Source organism: Tyto alba, unplaced genomic scaffold, assembly GCF_018691265.1.
Source record: "Tyto alba isolate M040663 unplaced genomic scaffold, T.alba_DEE_v4.0 Super-Scaffold_40, whole genome shotgun sequence".
In the NCBI taxonomy this organism is placed as follows: domain Eukaryota; kingdom Metazoa; phylum Chordata; class Aves; order Strigiformes; family Tytonidae; genus Tyto; species Tyto alba.
In genome coordinates this window covers 14,894,349-14,921,250 of record NW_024881316.1, presented here as the reverse complement: position 1 = coordinate 14,921,250, position 26,902 = coordinate 14,894,349, and the positions used below count along the sequence as shown (strand labels likewise).

General features: G+C 37.7%; 1 protein-coding gene across 3 annotated transcripts in view; it reads right to left on the bottom strand.

Annotated features, from left to right (window-relative positions):
* The window catches only part of LOC104367456 (pleckstrin homology domain interacting protein), a 120,408-nt gene that overhangs the window by 53,857 nt on the left and 39,649 nt on the right, over nt 1–26,902 (bottom strand). For all 3 annotated transcript variants that reach the window (XM_042802882.1, XM_042802883.1, XM_042802884.1), the window contains exons 10-16: nt 23,353–23,423; nt 22,469–22,569; nt 22,331–22,371; nt 21,073–21,171; nt 18,695–18,848; nt 16,645–16,779; nt 835–963 (exon numbers count right to left, since the gene is read on the bottom strand). In XM_042802882.1, the coding sequence (XP_042658816.1) occupies nt 835–963; nt 16,645–16,779; nt 18,695–18,848; nt 21,073–21,171; nt 22,331–22,371; nt 22,469–22,569; nt 23,353–23,423 (730 nt within the window). The remainder of the gene's footprint in view (nt 1–834; nt 964–16,644; nt 16,780–18,694; nt 18,849–21,072; nt 21,172–22,330; nt 22,372–22,468; nt 22,570–23,352; nt 23,424–26,902) is intronic.

Below are 26,902 nucleotides of genomic sequence, written 5' to 3'. Positions count from 1 at the left end.
ATGTCTGTTAAGTCTTAGAAAGAGAGAGAAGAGACACACCTCATTTATTCCCTGGGTGGTAAAAGAAGAACTAGGACCTTGTGGGCACTGCAAACAAGGTAACCTTGTGTGTTTCACAGGGCGTGTTCATCCACAGAGGAAAAAAACGTACCACCACGTATCTTTACAGTCATGAGGGTCTGTGGCAGGACACCCACACTTAGAATACACAATGTAGACTATGACATTAGAGTAAAGCTGTAATATTTTAATCACAGAGTAATGATGGAACATTGCTGTGCAAGCACCAAGGTATATCCACAACAGCAGAACTTCATTAGCAGACATAAAAATCCATCACTAGAACATACAGTACATTTATTGTAAATAACTGTCTCCCACGCTATGCAATGTTTAAATACAGATAGCAGGAGTTAGTTCTATGACACACACACCCACCCTTTGGTTTTGGTCTTAGTTAGGAACTAGAAAAAATATTTAAAGCAAAATGTTTAACTATTATCAATTCCACTGCAGTTTATTCACATTATCCATCTGGATGCATCAGTATACACTTGTAACGTCCGTCATCACTTAAGAGAGTAGACAGTGACTGAGTAATTATTTTTTTTTTTTAATTATTTTTAACTTCCCACATAAACAGTAGCTAAATAGTATGTTTCAATAGTTTAAAAAACATGCAGTGAAAGCTTAATATCAACAACAGGAATCTGAAATATCCCATACTAATGGCTCAAAATCCCATTAAGATACACCCACTTGAAACGAAGCTCTGAAGAAAGTTTGCACGAATGCATTCAACACAAACATTTTGATTTTCATCTTGCACTGTACCTTGTCATATTTGCTACTGGAACCAAAGCCAAAAATCAGAAGGTGACCGTGAGAATCAGTACATGCAAAATGCTGTCCATCAGGAGAGCACTTGCAGTCAAAAACTGCACCATGTCCTTGTCCTTCAATCTGAAATACATCAACATACAAAATAATTAAGTTACCAGAAATAAATAATTTTCAACTGTGATTGTCAAAACTGTGGTGCTGATGTTGAAATTTATCATAAAATCTGTACGACAGTATACTGCTAGATGGAAGTTACTTTAAAACATAGCTTAGTTTTTAGCTATTCACTTTTCAGTGAACTTTGTAATAATGCTCATGAAAGATGCCAAATTGATAGTAGTAGAAACTGACAGACTTTATCCACAAAGCAGGCACAGTATAGGAAGTGAAAATAAAAGCTTCCCCTTGAATGTCCTGCTAATGAGCCTAACCAGAGAGCTGGGTCCAGTTCAGGGCTTAGTCACTACACTCTTTCAATCCTCTGCCTTTTTGCTAAGCTAGCCCAGTAGCACTGGCTGCTGTGGTGTTTCAGAACACCTGCCCACTAGAAAACGCACTGACATAGACAACCCACATTACACAACTTAGCGACTGCTGGTTTCTGTAATTCCTAATTTATTGGAGTGGGGGAGGTGTAGATTTGTGTAAAAACTCCACTTTTTAAAGGAGAACTGCAAAGATTTTAAAAAAGGAATTTTTACCTGATACTCATTTTCTGTTTTCCAGTTCCATTAAGCCAGAACAAATGGGTTTTTGTTTTTCCCTGCAACCTGTCAATCAAGCAGAGGTGACCAATCACCACTCTGAATTTTCACGTCTTCAGCACCTCTTCAGAAAGCCCCTTTCTATTCTCCCCAGCAAAGCACTTTTGCATTTTCTTTAAAGAAACACCAAACAAAATTCTTTCCCTAACTGTGGCAGGCCTATATACTGCCAGAAAAAAACAATGGTATTCAACCTGCAGGCAGTAACACTATGCACTTCTGTAGCCCCTTCCAAAGGCCATCAGCATTATTTTAAAAAGTTAAGGAACCAAGCCTCAAAAAACCTGTGAGGTAGGTACTGTTCTCACTATCTTACAGGCTGAGACAAAGGCAAGAAGTCTAAATCTTTTGCCCAAGGTCTTACAACACATCCACACCCACACCCCTGTACACCCCCCCAGTGGTAGAGGCTGCTACACTTATTACCAATGCTTTCAGGTATTTGCTAAAGGTCTCTCTTACTACAAGTAGTTTCTGTAAAAGTCAAATGAGTTGCTGGATTAGCAAAAGAGGAACATAAACCAACACAAGTTTCATGTTCTATTTTGCCCATAATTCCAGAAGAAATGAACAGAAGTATCCTCTAGAAAGAGATGGAAAATAAAAACAGAGCTTCAAGCGAGTGACACTAACATCGCAACAGCAAGGAATGCAGAATTAATTTAGGCTAAGTAAGATCCACCAACCAAGGCAAAGTTGCAACTTCGTGCTGCTTTTTGTACTTAGAAAGCTCACTGTATCAAAGGGAGAGGGGAAGGAACTTCAGCCCAAGAATAAGCTTTGCAGATGTATAGTAAAAACCTGGAAAAGGAATACTTACATAGAGATTTCTGTTCCCTTTCCCTTCCTCCAACAAAGGAAACATCCAAGTATCAAGCTTCCCAACACTCAAGTCCTTCATAAATAGAATTTCAGGTTCTTCCTAGAGCCTAAGATTTGAAGACTTTTTGTTTTACAGGGAAAACAAGGCATGTTGTGGGAAGAACTATTTGCTAGCCATGGTGAGGAGAAAAATAAGAAATAGAAGGAAAAAAATCAGACTGTTAAAATGATGAGGCTTTTTAATCCTTCCCAGCAACCAATGGTTTGGATGGACCAGTGTCAAGAAAGCCCTGGGAATCAGAGTGTTAGGTGGAAGACGTTCCCTTCTTATGTAAAGGAAAGAGAACAGCGTTCTACTAATTCAGTGATTAGTAGAGTGCAAATAGTTTTACTCTAAATGTGGCCAGAATATGGCTTAAAAAGTGCTTTTGTAAAGGACAGCAGTAAGACCTTTTACTTTTAGTACAACCCCTCAAGTCTGATGTACAATTACTTGGAAATAAAAATCCTTAATAATGTAAGAACAAAGATTACTGTTAGGGATAATTTTCCAAGATATAATTACTATTACAAATTAAAAGAGCAAAGCCTGCCAGAATGTGCTACCCAGTAGAATTTTTTTAAACAAAAATATTTTGAGATTAATAATGACACGTTACAATTAAAACTCTTTAGTAGTAAAGACAACACAGAGGAGATGGTAATTTGGAACAGAAACTAAATGTTGAGCTGCAAAAGGGGAAGCTGTAAATCAGTGAAGCTGTAACTTCAGCAAGCTAGATAAAGGACTTTACCAAGAAGGAAGCTGCTTTCCCTGCTCCATCCCATTTAAATCAAAGATGCAAGAACTATATGAAGATTGTATCCTGAAGAAGATGAACTCTTCATTCTGTCTGGAACCTTCCCTACTGAATAAAAGCATATTGATGGTGAAGGGAAGAGATCTCTCCCAAGAACAGAAAAAGCACTGGTCAATTAAGAGCTGTCCCAAGAAAGGACTGCCAAGAGTGAACATGTTAAGACACTGCTGATAGCAAAGCAAGTGGTAAGGATTCTTCAGCCACAAACAGGGAAAAACTAGGATGATATATAATGAGGATTAAGTTAAGATTACTTTTAGTCTTAACCCCAAGAATTAAACTATTTGCCCATATTTTCACTAGCAAGGAAACAGATAGAACATTGGTACCTCACAAAGGAAGGAATTTTGATGAAACAAGAGAATGAAAAAGGGATGTTATTCTTTTCCTCTCAGTTTTGAAGAGAGCTTATTGTTCTCCCCAAAACCAGAGAAAACTGAACTGTGAAACTAGTACACAAAGCTTAGACCCATAAAAATAATTTGCTTTATGAAAACAGAGTAGTACTATCTACAGAGAGAGTGAGCTCAGTAAGATTTTCTGACCTCTTACCAATAGACAGTATGAAAGACTTAAAACCTAGTTTTTAATAAAAGACAATGGAGAAAAAAAGAAAATTAATCAAGAGTAGAAAGTACCAGACAAATTTAGCAGACTTTCTTCAGTAAAATAACTGATATTTTTATACCAAGAAAATATAATTCATTCAACCTAGCTAGATTTCACAGCCACAATATGGCACTGAAAATTTAGTTCAAATGGAACAGTTTGTCATTAGTAGGAGAAATGCAGAGTAGGTAAGCTCACTAAGGAAAGCATAACAGCTATTGGTTTTGTAAAGACATACAGAGCTAAAAAGTTGTTACCAGGGAAGCTCCTCAAGGCCTTTCTGTTAGCGACTACAGAAAAAATAAGAGCCTGCTGATGAAATGAACATTAGGAAATCATCCACTGAGAACAGATTCGGGACACAGCACAAATTATATTGACTGAAGCAATTAAAAGCCAACAGGACAAAATGCAATAGGCCATGAACCTAGTAAGATTATTAGAAATAAATTACACGCTTACTGCCAGAAAAAATAATGGAACTTAAGTCTATGTACAATAACACTATGCACTTCTATCACGCTTTCCAACACAAGTCATCGGTACTCTTTAAAAAGTCAGTGAACTAAGTCTCTACTAGCTTGAGGTAAGTAATGTTCTCTCCTGTCCTTCACGTTAAGGAACTGAGGCAATTAGTTGGAAACACAGAGAGAACAAACACTGTGTATTCAATGCAATACACCACATATAATGCAAGAACAAAAAGAAAACTATAATCCTAAAATGTACCAGAAGTATATCCAGAAGAGAAAGTGCATACATGCTAGACAAACAGACAACGATAAGAACAAACTCTTCCAAAACAATACACATAATTTTTGCTTCACAAGTTCAAGATTAGTAAATTCTAATTGGAACAGCTACAGAGAAATATTTCCACTCATCATGATAATGGAGAATCTAAGAACTCAGCTTCTTCACACGGACACTAAGGAAAGAGGACTATTTTGTACACCTATACAAAAAGACCTTTAGCAGGAAGACAACTACTCAAATGCATAGGATCAAGTGAAAATTATTTACAAGCAGCATTCAAACTTGAGAATTAAATTGAGATTTTAATGATCAAAACACTGGTATGGCAGAACAACTTTCTAAAAATAGCAAAAAAGCAAAGTTAACTAACTGCTATTAAAAAATATAGCTTCTTTCATAAAACTGATGAAACTACATCATAGCTGCTCAAGTTAAATCAGTATTCTAAAGTTGCTTCGCAGGTTTATGTTCTCCTTTGCTTTAAGGAACGATTTCCAGTCACAGCATGCTTCCACAGTAAGCCAAAAAATACCTACGAACCTTCTGCAAGGTTAGAAGAGGTTGCTGCCATTTTGGAGGAGTGGAAAGAACACATAATTTTTAAACCAGTGTAAAATTTAACAAACAAACAAACAAAAAAATCAATAGGGCTTCTACACTGCTTCCAGAACAGTAACAAAGGATGAAATGGTAGAAAGACAGGAATTAAATGAAGAGTAAAATGTTTCTAAACTAAAAATGTCTCTACCTTCCTACCACCCCAAGTCAGTTATCCATTCAGGAATGCTGTATTTGTCTTGAAAGATAAACGTAACAATGAAAAGATCTGACAGATCACACACCCTATGGATGCCTGACATTATATAAAGGCTATATAAAAAGTATTTAAAGCTTTTTAAAAAAAAAAAAATTAAAGAAGATTTTTCTTAATAAACATCCTGCAAACTCGGTACTGGCTTCTACAGAGTACTAGAGCATTATGCTGGCTTTGCTCTTTAAGATCTGCTCTTCAGGATGTGCTCTTACGTACTACTCAAAGATGGAACCTCTCAAAAATTTAAAAAACATTTCAGTAGGACTACACACTAACTGATTCAAAAATAAGGTATCTGTAATCTTACTCTCAGTCTTTCTGTATTTCAGATGACTACACAACCTGATGAAAAAATACAATCCCAGAAAAACTGGAAGTCTCTTCAGACTTTATGAAGGCCATAACATAAGAAATAACCATTTTAAAACCTCTAGTTAACACTGGAGATTACGATACATTGTCCAAATGAGCAAGCGATATGCCTTTTGGGCATCAGCCCCAAAAAAATAATTTCAAGTGGCAGAAAATCCATGCACAGAGCATTCTGCTGAGCTATCCTAGACGGAATCTCATCTTCCACGTTATTCTGACAGCAACTCCAATTTTTTGGTATGTCATTTAGGCTAAAACTACTGAAGTAGTTGCCAACAAAGATCTAGATAGGCCATGCAGGTTTACTGGTTAACAAAAAGGAAACAATGTTGTAACCGGTATGATAATGCTGCTAGGGCTTCCGAGTTTAGCAGGTTGCACTGAAAGTAGAAGTAGCATTAGAGAGTAAAGAATCACATCACACGGATCAGTGAAAGATCAGACCTCAGAAGATGGGGCAGGAAAAACATTAAGATACCCAGACATAAAGGGGCATAGCATAGGAATTGCCTGTAATGAAGTGTCTACTCAAAGCTAAAAATAAAGGACAGAGTCAACAACCAGCTCTCCGAAGGAGCAGGAACACACAGGAAAATCTGATTGCAACTTAGTAGCCTCTGCTTGATTGACAATTTGCAGGAAGAAACCCTTTTGACGTGAATCAGTTGCTGCCATAACACCGTCAGCAACTTCTAAGCAAAACAAGGATTAAACTGTACTGAAACATTCAAACAGTCATTAATGGGATGTGTGTGTCCAAATTCACAAAGACTAGACATCGTCACCATTATGGAATAAATACATTACTATCACCTCCATGGGCATTCCCAATTTTTCTCACTGATTATATAAAAACATAAGACATGTGCGAAGAGGGCAGAGAGACTGAGGGGGTGGGAAACAACCAACACATTACAGCATCCAGATGCTCTGATTCTTCAACTGTAGTGCAGAATCTCCACTAACTTCAGATAGGGTCAAAATTACACCTTCTACAACTTCCATCGTAGAAATCAAGAAAATTTTGATGGGCTGCTTGAACTTGACCTTCTTATGGTCAAGTTTTGTACATTATAATTTCAGCCACTGCTTATGCTAGCTTCAAATAAATCTACAATATATCCAAGGTTCACAAAGCTAAGAAAGCGTTTCTATTAAAAATTTTCAAAAGATACATTAAGTTTCAGAAAGCTGGGGAAAATGTATAAGCTTGAAAAAGGACCATGCAATGCAACTACCATACATCCTATAAAAGTAATCAAGGACTCACTTGGAAAGAAATGCATGGAACCAGGAATAGTACCAGACAACTTTACATTAATAAGACAACCAGGTAGCTACAGACTTGGGGACAAAGAACTCAGACATTAGCTTCAGCAGTCTTGTCCTTATTTATTAATGTCTATGTGGCTGGAACTTTCAACATTAACATAAACATGTTTTGTTTTGGTTTGTTGTTTTGGTGGTGGGTTTTGTGGTTCCTGTCTTGTTTTTAATAAAAAGCATTTATCTGCATTTACACAGATTAACTAGTATCTGGCTATGAAAAGGCATATATTCACCATGGTAACTTCACATAGTAAAGCAAAACTAGTATGAGTGCATCCACTTGCTTCAAGCTTTCTCACTGGACACGTGACAGTACACATTTTCAATTTAAAAAACAAGCTTAATGTTTTAAATAAAACTACTGCTTTGTTATAACACGTATCACTACATTTCCTGATTTTGCATTAGCATTTCTAAGAAGCAAAACCTGTTTCATTAAGATCCCATTTAAAATAGCAGCAGCATGTTAGAGCGATACAACTATAATCATCATGTAAGCAGGAGGGGGTGGCCTTACAAGGTAAGCTAGTATCTGCTTGCTGGTTCTACTACTCCATTTGTTTTCAAAGGCAATCAAATGAAATAAAGGAATTTCAGAGATCACGTTCAAAACAGGCACATCAAATCCCTTTTGTTCCTCAGCCCAAGGCTTCTCAAGAAAGAAGCAATCTGAAAAAGAAAACTAAGGACCAAAAAGAGTCACTTTTTTTTTTTCTTTAGTATAGCACATTCATAAGAGCTTGGGTCTATACTTTAAGACTGGTCAGGAAACCAAGGGACCTAACAGTAAGTTTGTGAGTATTCACAAGGAAGTTCTATTCTTTTGATCATATGAAAGCATGGCATACTTCACTGTATAAGAAGTTAGAACACAGTCTAATGAAAGCAACTGCAGCAGAGTAATAAGTAGGTAAGATTTTAATGAGCAGCCCTGCATCATCACAAGATGCTTCCAACGCACCTTTTCTTGTACCTAATTTTTCTAGTGGTAACTGGAAGAAATATGGTCATGTTGTAATCTTTTAAGTGTGAAAAGCAGATCCTGGAGTCTTATGTTCTCAAGTATAAAGACAGAGATCTTCATTCTTCACAATTATTACTTCATGAATATGCAGACATAACCACTACAGCTTTTCAAAAACATCTATCAAGATTTATTTACCTGATTGCCTCACTTCATGTACCTGACAGATGCACAGAGATTAAAAAGCAAATTTAAAATTAATTTATTTTCAATTTTTAAGTAACAATATACAGTCCTTTCTCTAAAAATTAAGCAATGCTGAGAAAGGGATTATGCATGTCTGCTTGAAAATTACATAAACAAGCTGTGGTATTTTATTCCTTTTCAGCTATTTTCTCTTTAATTTGTGGTAAAAAAGTACATTAAGTTGGTCATGCTAAGTAGCTGGTCTTAAGTCTTGCTAAGAAATCCTGACCAGCTTTCTCAAGTAGAGCTCTGCATTTTTGTATTTCAGCTAACAGGCACTGTCCCATCAAAACTGAGACTTCGTTACAGAAGTCAACTGAAGCCTCTGGTCAACTTGGTAAGACAGTATAAGACATTTAATGCTGTGCAAAAGAAGTCATAAGCCAAGCTATTCTAGAGCTAAAAAGATTGCCAATTCATTAGTGTTTTAGCCTGCTACAAGACTATAAGCTTTTTTGAGTCTGTTTTTTTTGTTTGTTTGGTTGGTTGGTTTTTTACTCTTTCAAAGATTATTAACTTCTGCAGTACTTTCCTAACTCCAGCTAACAACAGATGCAAAAGATCAACCTACAGGTATGTTAGCTCCACTAATAAAGTAGCATATTCCTGTTGTTACTGTATGTTCAACAGCAGTTTATATTTAAGTACTTTTTAAAGTTTTTCAGTGCTAAGAACTTTAGATTTGTTGTTCTCCACTGATATACCTGTTAAGGTGAATGATTACATGTAAATTTTGATGTGGCAATATAATGCAAAGTCAAACTAATTTTGTCTTGCTGAAAGGATCCATAACTATTTACATAAGGTTCCGGTAAGATGTCCTTTAATCTCTGAACTCCAAGAATGAAAAGTTTTGTCCCCATTTTTATCTGTGACAAATTTTCTTTACAAGAAAAAAAAAAAAAAAAAAAAAAAAAAGGAAATACAACTGTTTATGCTGTTACATCCAGACTTTAGCCTAAAATCAAGTAATTTGTTTCTGGACTGACAATTTTAAATGAAGTTGGACAAAATCACATATTACTAAATTGCTATTAAAATGGCAAATGCAAAAACATTTAACTTGTTAGAAAGTTGACGCTTTTCAATTCAGCTGCTTACACAGTACCTGCTTTAATGTATGGGTTTTAATACAGATGGAAGAAACCATGCTCATCGCGCTAGCCAAATCTTTGAATAAGCTATTTAACATTTTGTGAAAAAAACACAAGAGTGTTTAAGTCCTATGTTTAAAAAATGTTGATATTTAAGGTCTAAGTTTCATCATCTGTTGCTAATTAACAGGCATACGGCAAAGAACACATGCAAGTCACAAGCTTCCTAGTTCTGGATACAATGTCTATTCACGTGAAATGTAAGTAACGTATTTTACACGAAAGTGTGGGACTATTCATGGTGAGCTTCCAACAGAAAAGTGCCTAGAATAAATGCAAACAGCTAGGCTTCTGGAACAGAGATCTAGATGAAAATATGCCTCAACTGAAAAAAACTATTTTTTTTCTAGGACACTGTAAGAAGCCATATGCTACCGTACAGGAACTACAGCTATCAAAGAGGTTGTTGTGCTTCTAGGTCTCAAATAAAAAGCATGTCTTAGCCTCAGGAGTTTTTTAAAAACAGCCAAAAAATGAAACTGTACCCTAGATCTTCTCCAACACTGATGCAACAGGTGGGTCAGCCTCTCCTTCAGGCTTTGATATTTTAAAGGGTTTGGGGTTTTTTTTCTGCTGGTTTCTACAAAAGCAGGAAAGAAGGCATAAGAATGACAAACACTAATTCAAGCAGTAACAGTTATACTGCCTTAAGAAACCATCCACTATTCTTTAAGTATCAATCTGATTTCCAGGGCAAGCAACATTTACTCAGCAACACAGAGGAGAACAATGGTGTTTCTGGGAAAGATTAAAGATTTTCTTTCACAAACGTAACAGAGTTAGTTGCCATTTCAAGGGAAGCTGAAGGTGTGAGAGTGGGAGAACAGGTTTGGTGAGCAATTTTTTTTCTTCTTCCTCCTCAAAAAGAATCAGAAGGTTGCTTCAATCACTAATGTACAGAGCTCAAGTTCTAACACATTTCTGAAATATACTCATGGTATTCCTACCTGCTCTGATGACATGTGGTTTGGCATTTAGAAAAGGAGTCATCAAATTTGCAACAGCTGGAGATATATAGTGTGACCTTCAAGTGTCAAAGACTATCTGACTTGCTGAAAGGCTAAGCCACCTTAAAGTCACAAAGGTAGGAGGATTTTGAAGTTTTCAGATCTGTGCATTTAATACAAGATTGTAAAAACATTCTTTTTGTATCAGTATTTCTTCATTTTCATCGTTCTTCAAAATACAATGAAAGGACTAAGGCCACCTTTGCACCGAGTTCAAAGTGGGTTCTAGAACTGCCACCCACCCAGAGCATGTTGCAAAGAACACTGCCATACTTGACAGTGCTCATAGAGATTGTCTTAGCTCTGAGGTAACATAACAGGAATCATTTCAAATAAACTCTTCACAATCACTAGGACACACACATTAAGATTAAAAGTAAGCAAAAGTCTGACCTTAACAGGCATTCATTCAGGCACACAGGAGGCCCCTGAGGCACGTGAATCATGTCAGACTTAAGAAAGCCTACTACCTGCTACAGCAAAGCTCAACTTGTCAAAGATGCAACTCGCACTGAGAGTCAGTCCGGTAAGACAGAAGAGCAACACCTATCTGTTGGTTTTGTTTGGGTTTTTTTTTTGAAATCTGTTGACCAGGAGAAACATTTTTTATTAAAAGGCATCAGTACTCCTATTTGATCAATTTCTACATTATACAAGGATTTCTTTAAGGCCATAAGGCTCATCTTTATCAACTAATAAAAAAGCTTCCTGGTGCAGTAACTGCAATGCCTACTTACAAATATCTGCTGAGTCAGGTATCAGTCAGGCAAAGCAATTACATTCAAAGATACAGTACAAAAATACAATATTGTACAGTGACAAAGACTGTAAAAATGCCTACTTTCCCCTAGTCTTTCATTCTTGCTATTGTAGTGCAGTTTTCATACTTCCAGTGGCATACTTCTAAGTAACAACAGTTATATGTTCCTGCAACTTATCATAAAGCTATGCTGTAAACTAAATTATTAAAAACCAAAAAAACAACATAAAAAAACAGAGAGAAAAAGAACAGAGCTATGGGCCTGTACATATCCTGAAATCTTTTAGGAAACTTTTTTTAATGTTCTTCTACAGGGCAGGCCGCTCACAGGACAACAGCTATCAGCTCTACCACAGGAAACATCTATATTCCAAGGCTCCAGACAGAATGCCTTTTGCAAGCAGTCTGAATCAGCAGAGCTTAGCCCCAAGAGGCACTGCTTAAAGGAAAGCATGCTTAAAGGGAAGTATGTAAGTCCCAAAAATAAAAATCAAGGGCAACACTCTAACACCACTAAACCTATTTGGGGTCAGACTTGAGGAACACCAGTACTTAATGTCCAAATTGCAACACCAACAAAAACCCATTTACCAAACCAAACAAAAAAACATTCATCCACCTAACATTACTAGGCACCTCCTTTTTGATCTGGAAGATTCTTAAAGTTCCTGTCTTTTTCTCCTCATACATTCTCAGAATTGATAATCTTCTGCTTAAAGCCTACAAGCTTTAAGGAACTACAAGCGTAAGGTTAAGATGCAGCACACACCATCCAAGTGTCAACCCTGGCATTCCTAACAAACCAAGTGCCAGGTCTATTAAGAAATAACTTGGTGATAACACCTGAAAGAAAACAGATCCTGTAACAACTGAGTGGTATACAGCTTTCATTTATGACCTAACAGAGCACTAATCCTGCAAGTTCAAGAGCTTGCCTGAAGCTTGAAGCCAAAGGCCATTTCTACCACTTTCTAATTTACACAGAACATGATTTCCATACCCAAGAAAATAAGCCTAGCAGAAGTGGCTAAACCCACAGGCTACAGTGTCACAGTGGCATAACTTCAAGAGAAAGTTGGAAAAAAGTCCTGTCTAGACATTTATAGCTGAGATGCCCTCCTGGGTACCTGGCAGATGTTTAATTGTGCACCTTGCCACTGAGGAGAGAATCTAGGTCTTTCATTTCCCAGCTCAACAGCTTAACATTAGTTAAGGCAATCCCAAAAGACTGAGTGCCACCTGCTCCTGTGCCATCCTTTTAGGGGAGCAGGGACCTCCCTCAGTTATTGGAAAGGTGACTTATACAAGGAATCCACATGCCTCACTGAAGCTTTGAGTAAGACACTGCATTTCAAATATATCTCCAGGTACAAAATCACACAGTGCCTTTCACTAGACAGTCCACCACTCAGTCTATTTTATCTTTTTTTCCTGGATCACCCACTAAGACACCTAAATCTCATATACTGCTCAGTAAACTGGGGATTTGGTAGGATACTGCATTTCACTTTGGAGACCTTGGTCCCCAGTAACTTAGGCGCCACAACAGTCAAGTCCTTCAGTAAGCCTTCACCCTGGGTAATGAGCCACAATTTAAACATTTACACAGGTTTGTGCTGTCCTTCTGTAGCAAAACCACATTTTTTTTGTGAAATACACAAGTTCTGAAACATCTGGCTGCAGCAACCACTTACGGTTTATTGCCCTGTTTCTTCAGAAGTCTGCTAAATGCTTATTTGTACCTGGGAGATACAGCATGTGAAGTTGACCTAATATTACAACATCAAAGCCACAACCTGATTGATTCCTTGGAAAAATGAATTACAAAAATACATCGAGAACGCAGTTTTCATTAGCAGCTATATTAAGTCAGGACTGGCAGGGATATTACACAGGCCACAAAACAAGAAGTACCTGTATTTGCACATTCAATTTAAAACCAGACCAAGACTTACTTGATGCGTCTCATTGCTTAAAATCTTTACCCTCTCACACTCTTATTTCTACAGCAAATTTCACTCTCTGGGGTAGTGAAAACATTCCCTGACTCTAGCTGACTCAAGTCACTGAATTGTACCAGTTCTGAATGCTCATGAACTCCAACACTGAGTTATACAATACTTACAGAACTAGATCAAATGAAGACTACAGGTGAAAACATGGAATATATAAAATATATATATACACCTACTGAGAGTAAACCCATGTGTGTAGACAGTCACTTATGGGACTGAGCTTACCATTAATTATAAAGACCAAAATCCGGCAAACAACCCAAAGATGCTTCGAATTAACTGTGACTGTGCCAACTGATTCAACAGCAAACCAAGTTTAAAAACCTCTGAGAATGTTCTGTAGGCCCACCAGTCTCCTCATGGCACCCTTCTGAGCAGCAAGGCACAAGTAAACTTCTATTCTTCCGTTCTCTCTCTCTCTCTCGTGAGACCCCACATTGAGCACTGTGTTCCCCCAACATAAGGACATGGAACGGCTCAAGCAGGTCCAGAGGAGGGTAACGAAAATGATCAGTGGCTGGAGCACCTCCCTTACGAGGCCAGGCTGAGAGAGTTGGGGTTGTCCAGCCTGAAGAAGAGAAGGCTCCAGAACACCTTATGGGAGGCCTTGCAGTACCTAAAGGGGGCTACAGGTAAGACTAGGAGGGACTCGATCAGGGAATGTAGGGATAGGACGAGGGGTAACGGTTTTAAACTGGAAGAGGGTAAATTAAATTAAATACAAGGAAGAAATTCTTCCCTGTGAGGGTGGTGAGGCACTGGCCCAGGGTGCCCAGAGCAGCTGTGGCTGCCTCCTCCCTGGAAGGGTTCAAGGCCAGGTTGGACGGGGCTTGGAGCAACCTGGGCTGGTGGAAGGTGTCCCTGCCCATGGCAGGGGGGTTGGAGCTAGGTGATCTTTAAGGTCCCTTACAACCCAAACCATTCTATAAATTACAATAAATATAAAAGTGTATTTGGTTATTACAGCTTTGCAATTTCACATTCACTGACTGGATAAAAGAAGTTACATTTCAAACTGGTGTTGCTTGCATCCCCTGAATTTTGATTCTTCCTGATGTTGACAATGAAATAAATCAGGGGGAGGGGGACAGGGACAGACACCAACTTAAAAATACTTGACTCTATTTTAAGGATTTGCCACAAGACTTTAGATGTACCAAGCAATCCATCTAGAATGGGAATACCTGACTGGACTATCATTAAGCTATCCATCATCTAAGACTTTGCTAATTCAACCAACACCCCCAAGGTCTGCAATTTTTTTTAAGGACTTTTGTTACAACAAAGTTATCCAGTGCTAGTTCTTGTACCACAGACACTCTTTTGTCAGGAAATGATAAGAGGTTCTTGAATGGTAAAGCAAGTATCTCATGCCATTCAACTCTCGGCTTTGGTTCCTCCAGATGATGTTCCCTGTCTGATCCAAAAGAACCCAACCTGTAAAAATTTCCCATCCCCTGAATATAAATACTGTTTTTACATAAGTATGAGATGACATATGGAGAAAATCAATGAAGATACAGCAGTTATCAGAATAATTTAATAGTGGCTCATCGAATGATGTTCCCAGCTGATACGCCTGTTAGGAAACTGGGAGAAGACTGGCAGCTCTGTATGTGTGCATGCTCTCCCTTCGTAAAGCAGAACACTTAACATCAGCAGCTCTGCAGAGGTGACTATGCAATTAAGTTTCATGGTCTAGAAGCATCTCCCTTCCCCTCCAATCATCTAACAAAACCTCTAATTTCCACCCATGTCTTTTGAAGCATCAGACATGGAAGGCTCACTGGTGAAATATTCAGAGACTGTAGAGAGATGTCTCTCTTGCATACATGGCTCCTATGACTTATTCTCTGGTGTGAGACAAACTGATTGCCAGATTCACAATTCCCCTCGCCTCACACAGCAGGTAGACTTTCTCACATTCATTTCTAGCATGAAGCACAGACTACTAGCTGCTGAGATCTTCTGACTGTCTACACATTTCTCTGACTCCAAAGATCTTAAAATGTATGTGATTTGTGTTGCATTGAACCCTTGAAATAAATATTTCGGTCTTTCGGGGGGTTGCCTAATGTCACAGGCATCTGTAATTTAGACTGTGATAGCTCTTAAATGGATTTGTCTTACAAAGAGCTGATGAGCTCAACCTCTTCTGACTTCAAATTCCACAAAAGCCATCATACATCCATCATAAGTAGTAGTGGAAAGGCAACCTAGCCATGCAATGAGAACATACACCTCAACTGGTAACAGTGAATAGTACTGAGTAATGAAGATCTGTACTCATAGCTCCAAGATGACTGTCTCTGATTCTTTGTAAGCTCAGTTACAAAAATTAATCCAGAGGGAACAACACTGAACCTAGGTCAGTGCTGAAGGATCTCTCTCCCATTAGGCTTGGGAGAATTTTCTCAAAAGTTTTATGAACAGTACGGTACACTGCACATTTCAAAACCTTTCTTTAGGTTCAGAGTGACCTTCCTGGCCTGACTTAGTTTCTAACACCTCTTTTTTTTTGTGAGTACATCTATGGCAGGTCTCTTCTTCAGACGATCTTCTTTATGCTGGTCTCCAAGACTGCCATCTCACTATGGCTGAAGGCTGGATGAAGCCCATTTACCTACTCTCAGCATTCTCTATTATTCTTCATATTCTACAAAGACTTTTGTAATTTTCTCCACGAGACAAAGTCTGAATTGCACAACACATCATTACCTTTTTGAGGAAAAAGATATGCACAAAGACTCACTTAATATCAAGAAACAGATGGAAATACCTGTTGCATCCATCTTCCAGAAGAATTACCTTAGTGCAGAACAGACCAAATTTGAAACCTGCATGTGGAAGAGCTCTACACAGAAAGGCTGACAGTATTCAGCCCAATGGGCCAAGGCAGCATACAACAACATTGTATGAGATCAGGTGACTCCTGAAGAGCTTTAGTCAGATTAAGAATTAGTAATGCAAAAATAAACCAAGTTCCACCTTGGTTCCCCAGGCAGGAAACAGAGCACTAAAGGAGGGTCTCTGTCACCCTGTCTCTTATGCACGATCTCTGACAATGAAAACTAACAATCCAATTTCACGTGGATGAAGCATACAGAAAGATGACACTATAAAATACAGCCAAAGAAACAACTTTTTACATTTTACAGATTTAATCTCTGCCCCACTAAACTGAATAGGAATTTCTCTTGACTTCACTGGATGCAAGATCTTGCCCTATACATAAATGCATGCTTCAAGATGGCCTACACAAGAATGTACTAAGACCAGAAATTTTAGAAAGGTTCCTTTGGCTTATCTGCATAAAGCACAATAATTACCATGTTGAAGTAAGACCGGATTTTGACCCCTCTTGCCAAATCCCAAACTATGACATTTCCATCATGTCCAGCAGAGAAGAGAACTCTTGGATCAAACGGATGAGGTTCAAGTACAAACACTTCATCTTCATGTCCCTGAAATTAAGGATACAGTAATATGAGTAAGAGGATTGTTTCAAATACTTACCCAGGAATTCAATATTATAACACTAGCAACTGCAACATTAACCTGTGTAAGTCTCCAGAAAATAACTGCTTTGACCACACATTTCTTTTTTTGTAGCAGTGTATTATATTCTTCTCTTTCCAGTTGACATACTTCTTAGTAAACTAAAATTGCAAGTATGTTACCTTCATAACAAGTACGTCCCAATACTTTTGCCATGATTTTAAAGTATTAGAGTCCACAATGTTCAGTATTTTGTCTTAATGCTCCACAGATTTCAATTTGTTTAAGCAGAGTAGCAGTTAGAAATTTAATTTAGATCCATGAGGAATCAAATATATAACTGAAAGTTAAAGAACATCTCCAAAATTAATACTAGATTTTAAAGCTTTGCATGAAATATTTCCATCTCTAATGGAGATTCTAGTTACCTGTTTTCTCAGTTAATAAAAAACATATCAGACATTAGTAAACATGTTGTTTGATTTATTCTAGCTAGAAAACTATTTTTGTACTCATGGAATGATTAGGTTGCAGAAGTGTCTCTGTTTAAACAGAGCAAATTTATCCATTAACGGTATTTCAAAACTTTTGTCACATTAAATAAAGGTAAAAAGAAACAACTGTTTCCTCCTCTCCTTCAAGAAGCACTTTAGGGAAAAAAAAAAAAAAGTCCAAAATTAGTTTCAGACATCTTGAACAGCAACGGTTATTTGCAACTTTAAAGCCTTATTTTCTAATAAGCAGCTGACAGACATGTCTATTACATTTAAATTATCTGGAAACATTTGTTAAGGCCGTTTTCAGACATTAAAAAAACGCATAAGGAAGAACTTTGATGATTGTGCTGGGTTTGAGTGGCAAGGTTTTTGGTAGCAGGAGAGGGGGCTACAGTGATGGCCCTCTCTGAGAAACTTCTCGTAAGTAACCCTGGATCCAAGTCAGCCCCGTCTCTGGCCAGGGCTCAGCCAACGAGCGACAGTGGCTGCGCCTCTGTGAGAACATATTTAAGAAAGGGAACCTGAGAAGGGATTGGAACTTGAAGAGTTGGAAGGACACCTATGCAAACACCAAGGTAGGGAGATGCGCAGCACAGAGAACCCCCTTGTATCCCTTGGTGAGATGGCAGGGCTGCCTCCCCACCCCCCATGGAGGCCACCAGTGGAGCAGGGGCCAACCTGGGGCCTGTGGAGGAGCCCACACCAGGACAAGCGTCTGTCCTTAAAGGAGGCCGGGGCTCTGAGGGGAGAAGCAGCCCCCGCTGTTGCAGTTTGGCACTGGGAGGACTGCAACACGCAGGATTGACCCATGCCAGAACAGCATGGGAACTGCTGCCTGCCTTGGGAAGGACTCACATTGGAGAAAGTTCATGAAGGACTGTCTCCCGTGAAAGGTGAGCCACATGGAGGAGGGGAAGAATGTGCGGTGTTCCTCTCCCTGCTCCCAATGAAGAAGGAGTGACAATCAGACTGCAACCCCCATCCCCTGTGCCACTGAGGGGGGAGAATGTAGAGAGATCAGGAACGGAGGTGAGCCCAGGAAGAATTGAGGGGTTGGGGGATGTATTTTTGGGATGTAATGGTGCTTCCCACTGTTGCACTGTCTTTTAAGTGCTCTTTTTTGTTAGTGTTTCAATTAAAGTGATGTTCCTTCTTCCCCTAACAAGTCTGTCTTTTGGCAGTGACTGTAATGGATGAGTCATCCCTCACTATCCTTATCTTCATTCCCCAGCTTTTTGCTTCATTTTCTCCTACCCAGCACTGGGGGGGAAGTGAGGAGTGAACCACTGCATGGTACTCAGTTACCCTCTGGGCTCAAACTACAACAATGATGTATACATAGATTTTGCATTCAGGATTAATAAATCAAGATGGAACACCTTACCATGAGAATATGAATGAGTTGGCCAGTGAAAGAATTCCACACTTTCAGAGTCATGTTATTTACTGCAGTTATAACAGAGTTGTCATGGCGGTCCCATGCCACCATGGTCACTTTCAGCTTTGTGATTTTATCTTCAACTCCTTGTAAACTTTGTCTAAAACAAAAGAGCAAAAGGTTTCAAAGCAATCCGAGTTTGTCAAAACATTTTTATGTCCCTAACAAGTGAAAACACTTTTCTTGGTTTTACTTTATTATTAAGAATAGAAGCACTATGTCTTCAAGAAACTGGAGGAACTAAAAATGTTTTTCATTATGTAGTACATACAACTACAAAATAATTGTAGATGCTTAAACTATGACTATAGGGTCCTCTTAATATCTTAAAAGAATATGTTGATCTGTTTTTCCAGAAAATTCCCCCCTGACACATGACCTAACCCAATTAAATTTGATAGCTACAGTATTTATTGTGACACCTGAAAAGCAATAATCCAAACTAGTCAACCACTGAACAGTAATTTGTCCTGGAGAACATTTGTAGTAAGTACTTATAAATATGGAGGGAAGTATTCCAATACCTTTAAATGTGTTAAATTCTTAGGCTATATTTAATACTCTACCACCACCCTTACATCACTTTACTATCAGTAATAATGGCACTTAATCTTGCATTTATGTTATTTTTATCCCTATGAAATATCAAACACTAGTCATCTGTAATATAATCTTATCAGAATACTCCAAACTCACATTTTTGTCAGTGTGCTTTTAAGATGAATCACCAATGAATTCTCTATCACATTAATTTCTCGGAAAACATCAACAAGATGCAACAATAGCACGTTACCACCAAAAAGGCAGACAAAATACAGAATCTTCCATACAGTAAGCTCTACAATACATTACACAATAGTATATATTGTACAACTCAGTAACAGAAAATGTAGTTATAGCCAGATTCCTTTCTAGATTCAATGCAGAACCCAGGAGGCTTTATAAGCTGAATTCACTCTTTCCTTTCGGTGCAGCAATTTAATTTTCTTTGATAACATGTGCTTGTGCAGAAAAGATCAAATTTGGAACTGCACTTATCCCTCTAGTCAAAAGGACAAAACAGAATTCAGCTAAAGGTGCTTCACTGAAATGAACAGTTCAGTTTCTCATAGAAGTTCAGCATTTGTGAGCACAGTGATAGAAGACTCCGTTCCTATTTTTCCCAGGATCAGTTAAAACTAAAGATTTTTACAGACTGCATTCTCAAGAGAAAGTAAACTCAGTCTGTTCTCAGAATAACAGTGTTTTAGACACCCTTGTCCAACAGTTTTATGTTCATGTTTTATTGCATCTGTCTGTAACTGGGAAGATGATCTCTGAACTAAACATCTAAATAAATTATAACTTATTTGGCCTTCTCTTCCATCTCTCTCCTGGTCTTTCTTGCATCTTTCCACAGGAACACCGCTGAAACAAATTTATTTTTTTTTTTTCTACTAAATATCATCCTTCAAACCATTCAGGATGATCAGTACGAGTACGGGGAAAAAGGTTTACCCCATAAACCCATTATAAATTTATAAAACCATTTCTAATATATGTCAGTTGGAAAACATCTCCTCCACGCCAAAAGAAAATGGTGCAAACCACAATTCCTACTAAGTCACAGTCCATCTTCAAGCCTCTTGTTGCTTGTTCTAGCATACTGAAGCTTCCCATACCTACAAAGCCTTGCAAGTTCTCAGTTTGTTTTAACAAATGAGAACCCATTACAGAGTAAGTGATTTATTTGCTCTGGCACGTGGTATGAAAGAACCCAATGCTGCTTTTCTGGGCATGCAGATTCCACAATATATTTAAGCATTACTAAAATGCAAGCAGTCTCAAGAACAGATTTGACCAGGTTTTCTTGCTCCAGAAATAAATACCTATGTAAAAAAAAGCCATACAGATTCGACCTTTAATGGGTTTTGAGTATCCTTTATTCTTTTAATCTAATCAATACACTAGTGGAGCTATTATCAGGACAAGTTAAGTTTCCACAGCTGAATATGTAGTCAAATATTTGTTTTCATTGGACTTCAAGAGCTAGACAAACATACTGTCTATTTAAGCAATAATAATTTAAGGCCTTCCTCCTCTCCCCCCCACCCTTTTTTCCACTCCTTTCTTTCTTGTGTTTTTGGTTTGTTTGTTTGGTTTTTGTTTGTTGGGGTTTTTTTGTTGTTGTTGTTTTTTTTGTTTGTTTGTTTTTGGTTTTGTTTGTTTTTTGTTTGGTTGGTTGGGTTTTTTTCCTTGTTTGTTTGTTTTTTTAAATATGTCAGCAAATTATAACAATGGCCTTCAAGTACCTATCTGATAGCAGAACATTTTACATCACTTACCCTGCTGGGCGAGTAGCCATATCTAACAAAATGCTTTTCCATTCCCTTCGCTTAAATTGCCAGATTCGTGCTGTTCCATCACGGCTTCCACTCACAAATCTAACAAAAGGGGAAAAATGTTACTCAGAGATCAAAGGCAGATCTTTACAGAAAAGACACTTGAAAACTGAAGTTCCAGAATTCAGAACTCAAAGAAGGAAGCTGTAAGGTAAGAAGTCCAAACAGTGTCAGAATGCTGTACAACTGGTTTGAGGTGAAAACCACTTCCCATACCACTAAAAAATGGAAGACCTGCAAAAAGTGGAACCTGCTTTCCCATCCCAAGCCCCTTCCAAAATAACTGTACTTTGACCTTTGGTGCACCTTGCTGAGTTATGACACTGCTCTGGCACAGGGACACCATAACCCAATGTGCATTCTAAGAAACTGACCCTAAGGCATCAGGCAAAGCTAAGGAAGAAAACTGAAGGCTAAAAATAGCTGAAGGGCCAGGAGAGCCCTGCAAGCAGAAGTACAGACATGACTTAAACCAGACAAAACCTACTCCCAATAAACTAGCACTGTATATTGACCAAGTACTACGATGCTTATCCGAAGAAATGTTTCCCAGCTTGAGCCTCACCCATCTTTTTCTTCCCACTTTTTGGGGTGCAGGGACAGAAGGAAGAGAAAAAGGTGGGTGGAACACAATCAAGCCTGGTTTACAACTATTTTTATCATAATAAAAGTGTACGTTTGAACATCAATTAAGTGAAGTGTCAGAAACTTCATAATAAACAAAACTGTTTTCTTTAGCTTCCTTCACATCCAACATCCAGAACTTAAAGTGAAACATTAAAAAACATTAGGCTAGCTAAACAAAATATTGTTAGATCTAGTTTGACGGTTTTCCTGTATCCAGCAGTCGCTTAATTGAAAAAAGGTTAATTTAAGTATTTATCTATTTAAATATATATAAAATTAATGTATTTTTAATGTGAATATATACACACGTACGTTTCTTAAGCAATATTAAGGAGTATAAAATTACTTGATTTTGACAAATTCAAAATACTTTAATCATTCATTACAATGAAAACAACTGTAAAACTGAAGGAGTGTTATTAAAACAAAACAGTAAGAATCCAGTAGTTATAGATTATTTTATCAGATAAATCTCAAAACAGAAAGTAGTTTTTTTTAAACTTACAGAAACTGATATTTACAAATGTCCACAAGGGCAAAAAAATAGTTCTGAATAAATAAATTGTGTGCTTACCTGCTACTACTATTAGAAAACTGAATGCTGTCAACTTTGTCCTATACAAAAAAAGAGTAGAAAAGGAAAAAAATTATTTCAAATTATCCAAATTATTATTTTAATCAAATAAATATGTAATCTTTAAAAAGTATTTACAGTATGAAACTCCAACTCTGATATCTTCTCTGGCTGACCTGATCCAAAGAAATAAACCCTAATGATGTGATCTGTACTTCCAGTGGCCAAAAACATTCCACCTGAGAAAGACAAACAGATAAGACTTCAGAAAAAAGGGCAATCTAACATTATTAGTTTTTTCAAATGCCTTCAACATCAAATACTGAAGTTTACAGCTGTGTCTTATTTCAGCTATGCCTGTAACTGACCTTTAAGTAAAAACAAGATTTAGAAACTCAAAAGTTTAACTGGAGTTGAATTACCCCACATTTGCTGTCAGATAAATACATATCTGCAGACATATCTGAAAGATTAGCTAACTACAGTAATTTGTTTGCAACTAAGCCCTTAGAAGCCTCAAACTTCAGAAAAATCGAGTGGAACTAGAGCTCCAGTACACTTTCTGAAAATCAGTTTCTGTCATTTTGTTATTTTATCCAATTATTTATGTTGCACTCTTCAATTGCCAACTCTGGAATCAATGAAATTCAGACCGTGAGAACCTGGTAATCAACACCTTCTTGTCCCAATCCCTATAAATTCCATCTCAGATAAAGCCGACTCTCAGAATCACTCTGAGAAAAAGATATTTATCATGTTTTAAAAGACTTGCAGTCAGATGAGACTTACTTTCAACATTTTGTATTTAACTGTTTTCAAGAGTTTCCATATCACCAAGCATTAACGCATAGATTCTGAAATTCTATTTTAAATATGTGGGGTTTATTAATAGCTACTTTAACTCAATTCTATCTTATTAGCAAGAAATATGCTACAATAACTGTATTATACTTCATTTTACTTCTTATATTGATACAAGAGAGGAAAAGGAAAAAAAAAAAAAAAAAAAAGTAGTCTTTTACCAGCACTGAAAGAAGAACAGATCATTTGGACTCCGGGCCGAGGGCGTTCTGTAAACTTTGTTGGCCTTGGACTACAAATAAAGAAACAGTTAAATAATTTCCTAATAGGGCTTCAAAAAATAAGTCAGTATCTTAGAAATAAAGCACAGAAGGACAAAATCAACTACGAAGGAACAGATGGCTGCCCATCTATAAACAATTTTGTGTGACTATGTTTCATGATCTGATCTTTAGGAAACTAAGACATCCAGATGGACTAAATAATCCATGTATCCGAGGAGAGTTGTATCACAACTTAAATCCCGTTCCCGTCTATCCTCTAATATTGCTATATAAAACATTCTCCTTAAGTCACTGGCAAAGTAGAACAGAAGACACTAGAGCCAGCTGCCCATGATGTTCAGTTTTAAACCACTAGGTGTACTGGAACTCTGGTTTTCTCCTGTAGCACATGGCTGTTTTTACAAGAGAGAAACAGAGCTTGGTACTCTTTATAGATAAGGATACAAAAGAAATTTAGAGAAGTTTCATTTTTTCACAGTATTAGAACGTGTAAGCTTCTTCAGAGAACATATATTCTTTGTGAGCTAGTTTCAAATAACACCCAAAGAATGTCAGGAAAATGGCCAGAAGTTTGTAAGGAATTTTACTTTATGGACTATGTTTTCTTTTAGACATTTCAGAACCTGATGTGCAAGCAGAACTAAAGCTTTGATGGATTTGGCACTTTAAGAGTGTATAAAACCAAAACAAATCAGATCTGGTTTTTCAGTCATTACTTCAATTCTGCTCCTGCACTGCAGCAACCTCAAATCAGTAGGTGGTCTTGCATAGTATGCCATCTGCAATCTTCACTCAAAGAATAAACTTACTAGAGAACAGCAGCATTACACCCACAAGTGTCATCACTAAAGATCTGTTTTAACATAAAAGAATGTATATTCATAACTTATCCAAAATTTTCTCATTTAAAAGCAAAATGGTCCATATAATTAATTTCAGCTGAAGGCAGATGCATTAGAGACCTTTCTCCACTCATCAGTTATTGCTCTCTCGAAGAAGGTAGTAAGCATTAAACCTTAAGTGGCGCTTACACATAAAACAAAACAATAAACACCAGGAACACCAGTTAAAATCTTTCTCCAAATTGCCAATTCAGTACAGGGCATTTCTGTTGACTTCAGGAGTTGTAAGGTAACTCCTTGCAGACTCATGACAAGGAAACTTCACAACAAGATACACTAAACAAGACATAGATCTATTCTACAGAACAGTTTAAACCCTTCTTAACTGAGATAGTAACATAAAAAGAACTGTCAGATGATTCAATATGCAGCTTACATAATTTGGAGCAAGTGTAAATAGATAAATAGGCTGCTGTTTTCTTCCACTGTGGTTTGTGAACTCTGCCTTTGGAGTTAGGACAGCTGCAAAATAGAGCAAGTATGCACTTATGTTCTAGTCTGGATAACCGAGTTAAATTCTCCAACTTCTGTCTCTCTAATGTGTGTTATTTTAGGCATTAGGAGACAAAAGATTATGGCATTCTCTTACAATAGAGCATCCCGTGGTCTTTGCAAAATAAGCTGGACACTCGGTATTTTGGGGAAGCAAGGAAAGGGGACAAAGCCATAATTTCTTGCAACATACAGAAACCAAGCTAACTGTTTCACTTTACAGATATTCTCAATCCAATTATTAAGTAGCTGAAAGGCACTAAGATACCTTCACAAACATTTCATAGAGTGGTTCAGAAATGCCCCGGTAAACCATTTTCCTCCTGGAAGTGACCTGCATTAAGTTCAACATGAATCCAGAAATGAGATCGGCTGCAGTCAAAAAATAACCTGCACTCAGAGCAGCAGACAAAGAAGCAATTTGGTGTATGTGCCTCAGATAAGGGACACACTCACCCACATAAATGTTTCAAGTTCATTTTCTTCAAAATGCAGCCATAGTGCAGGAATGGTTACCTAAACCAAGCCCTGCAGACAAACCTCACTCTGGACATGTAGTGGCTCAAGCAAGACTTCTTCCCAGAAAACAAATGTGTGATACAACCTCTCCAAATTAAGTCTCCGTTCACCAGCTAATGAACAAGGTTCAGCATATGCAAATTCTGATGTATGACCAGCCCCTTTCACATCAAGTGCCTTCAGCTTAAGAAAGCAGGTGGGAAGTATCACACCACAATGACGACAATTGAGACACCAACGTCTTGTCCAAAACAGGAACATCAAAATCATCAGCACGTGTTTTTCCTAAGTTTTTTTCCTCCTTTTAAAATTATGGGGGAAAAAATAGAAAATAAGAAAAGCAGTATAGTAAGATCCTCTACCCAAATCTGTGAGACAGTTCTGCTGCCTTGTTCATATGGTCTGCCAGTAACAGACTAACACTGGAAACTTGTGATCCAAACAGGTGGCAGTAGAATAACAAGAAAACTTAGCATCTTTCTCAGAGAAAATACATATGCAAATATTTTACAGTGCAACTGATTTAACTTTGATGCACTGACCAACTGTAATCATCCTCCCTTAAACCTGAGGCAGATTATTCTTTAATTACTGATGACCTGAGGCTGATTTTCATTCTTCTCCCAACTGTCAACTGATACAGGATCCAACTTCTGTGTTTTTATCACCATCCAGAATAGTAACAGGAGACTAAATATAGGGAAAGTCTCGATTGCCTAAATTTTTGCTTTCTCATCTTGTTTGGGCCACATTCCTGGACTTCCTTACCTGCAGCAATGAACAACTTCACAGTTCTCTATTTGGAAACCAAATTAATCTACCTGAAATGTTTCTGCTTTTAGTCATACAGGGTAACTGCCTCGTCAGAAATCTCTTCACTGAAAGAAGAGGAGCACACAGGAGGCTCTATAATACTGAAGAACATGCACCCACACTATACACAGAAGCTGATCACTCTCCTTTGAACAACATGAGAATCTTGAGGTCAGCCATGTCAATGTCTGTGCTTGATCCTCTGGCACCAAACCTACTATAACGTGTCCTGCAGTTTATTGGAAGAGAGCTCTGTCACTGAGCATCTACCGTCTGGGCCATATGTGCAACTTAAATACTGAACGTGCTTCAATTAATGAGGTTATCAAAAAACTGGGAGACCAACTTGGGAAGCCTCTGATTTCAGAGACATTATTAATACTGCAGCAGAGCTGCTGGCAAAGCTGAATACAAGGATTTTTGCGATCTAAGAATGAAGCAAAATCAACATTTGCAGAGATAAAAACCCAAACTGAAAACAGAACAGGGATAGGGCACCAGACAATACAATGCTTAAAGGATGTCAAAGTCCATTTTAATGGCAAATGCTACAGTTCTCAAGGTAGTGAGTTCTCCCATTTTTCATAATATGCTGAGCTAAAAATCTGCTCTATAATATTTTGATCTTTTAAGTGGGGAGTAAAGAACAATTTTGAGTTTCCTCATCTCCTGAAGAAGATGACAGGGAAAGATTCCCTTCAGAGGGAGCTCCTCCCAGGAGGGACTAAGTAAAATTTTCAGTTAAAGACAGGGAGTTGATC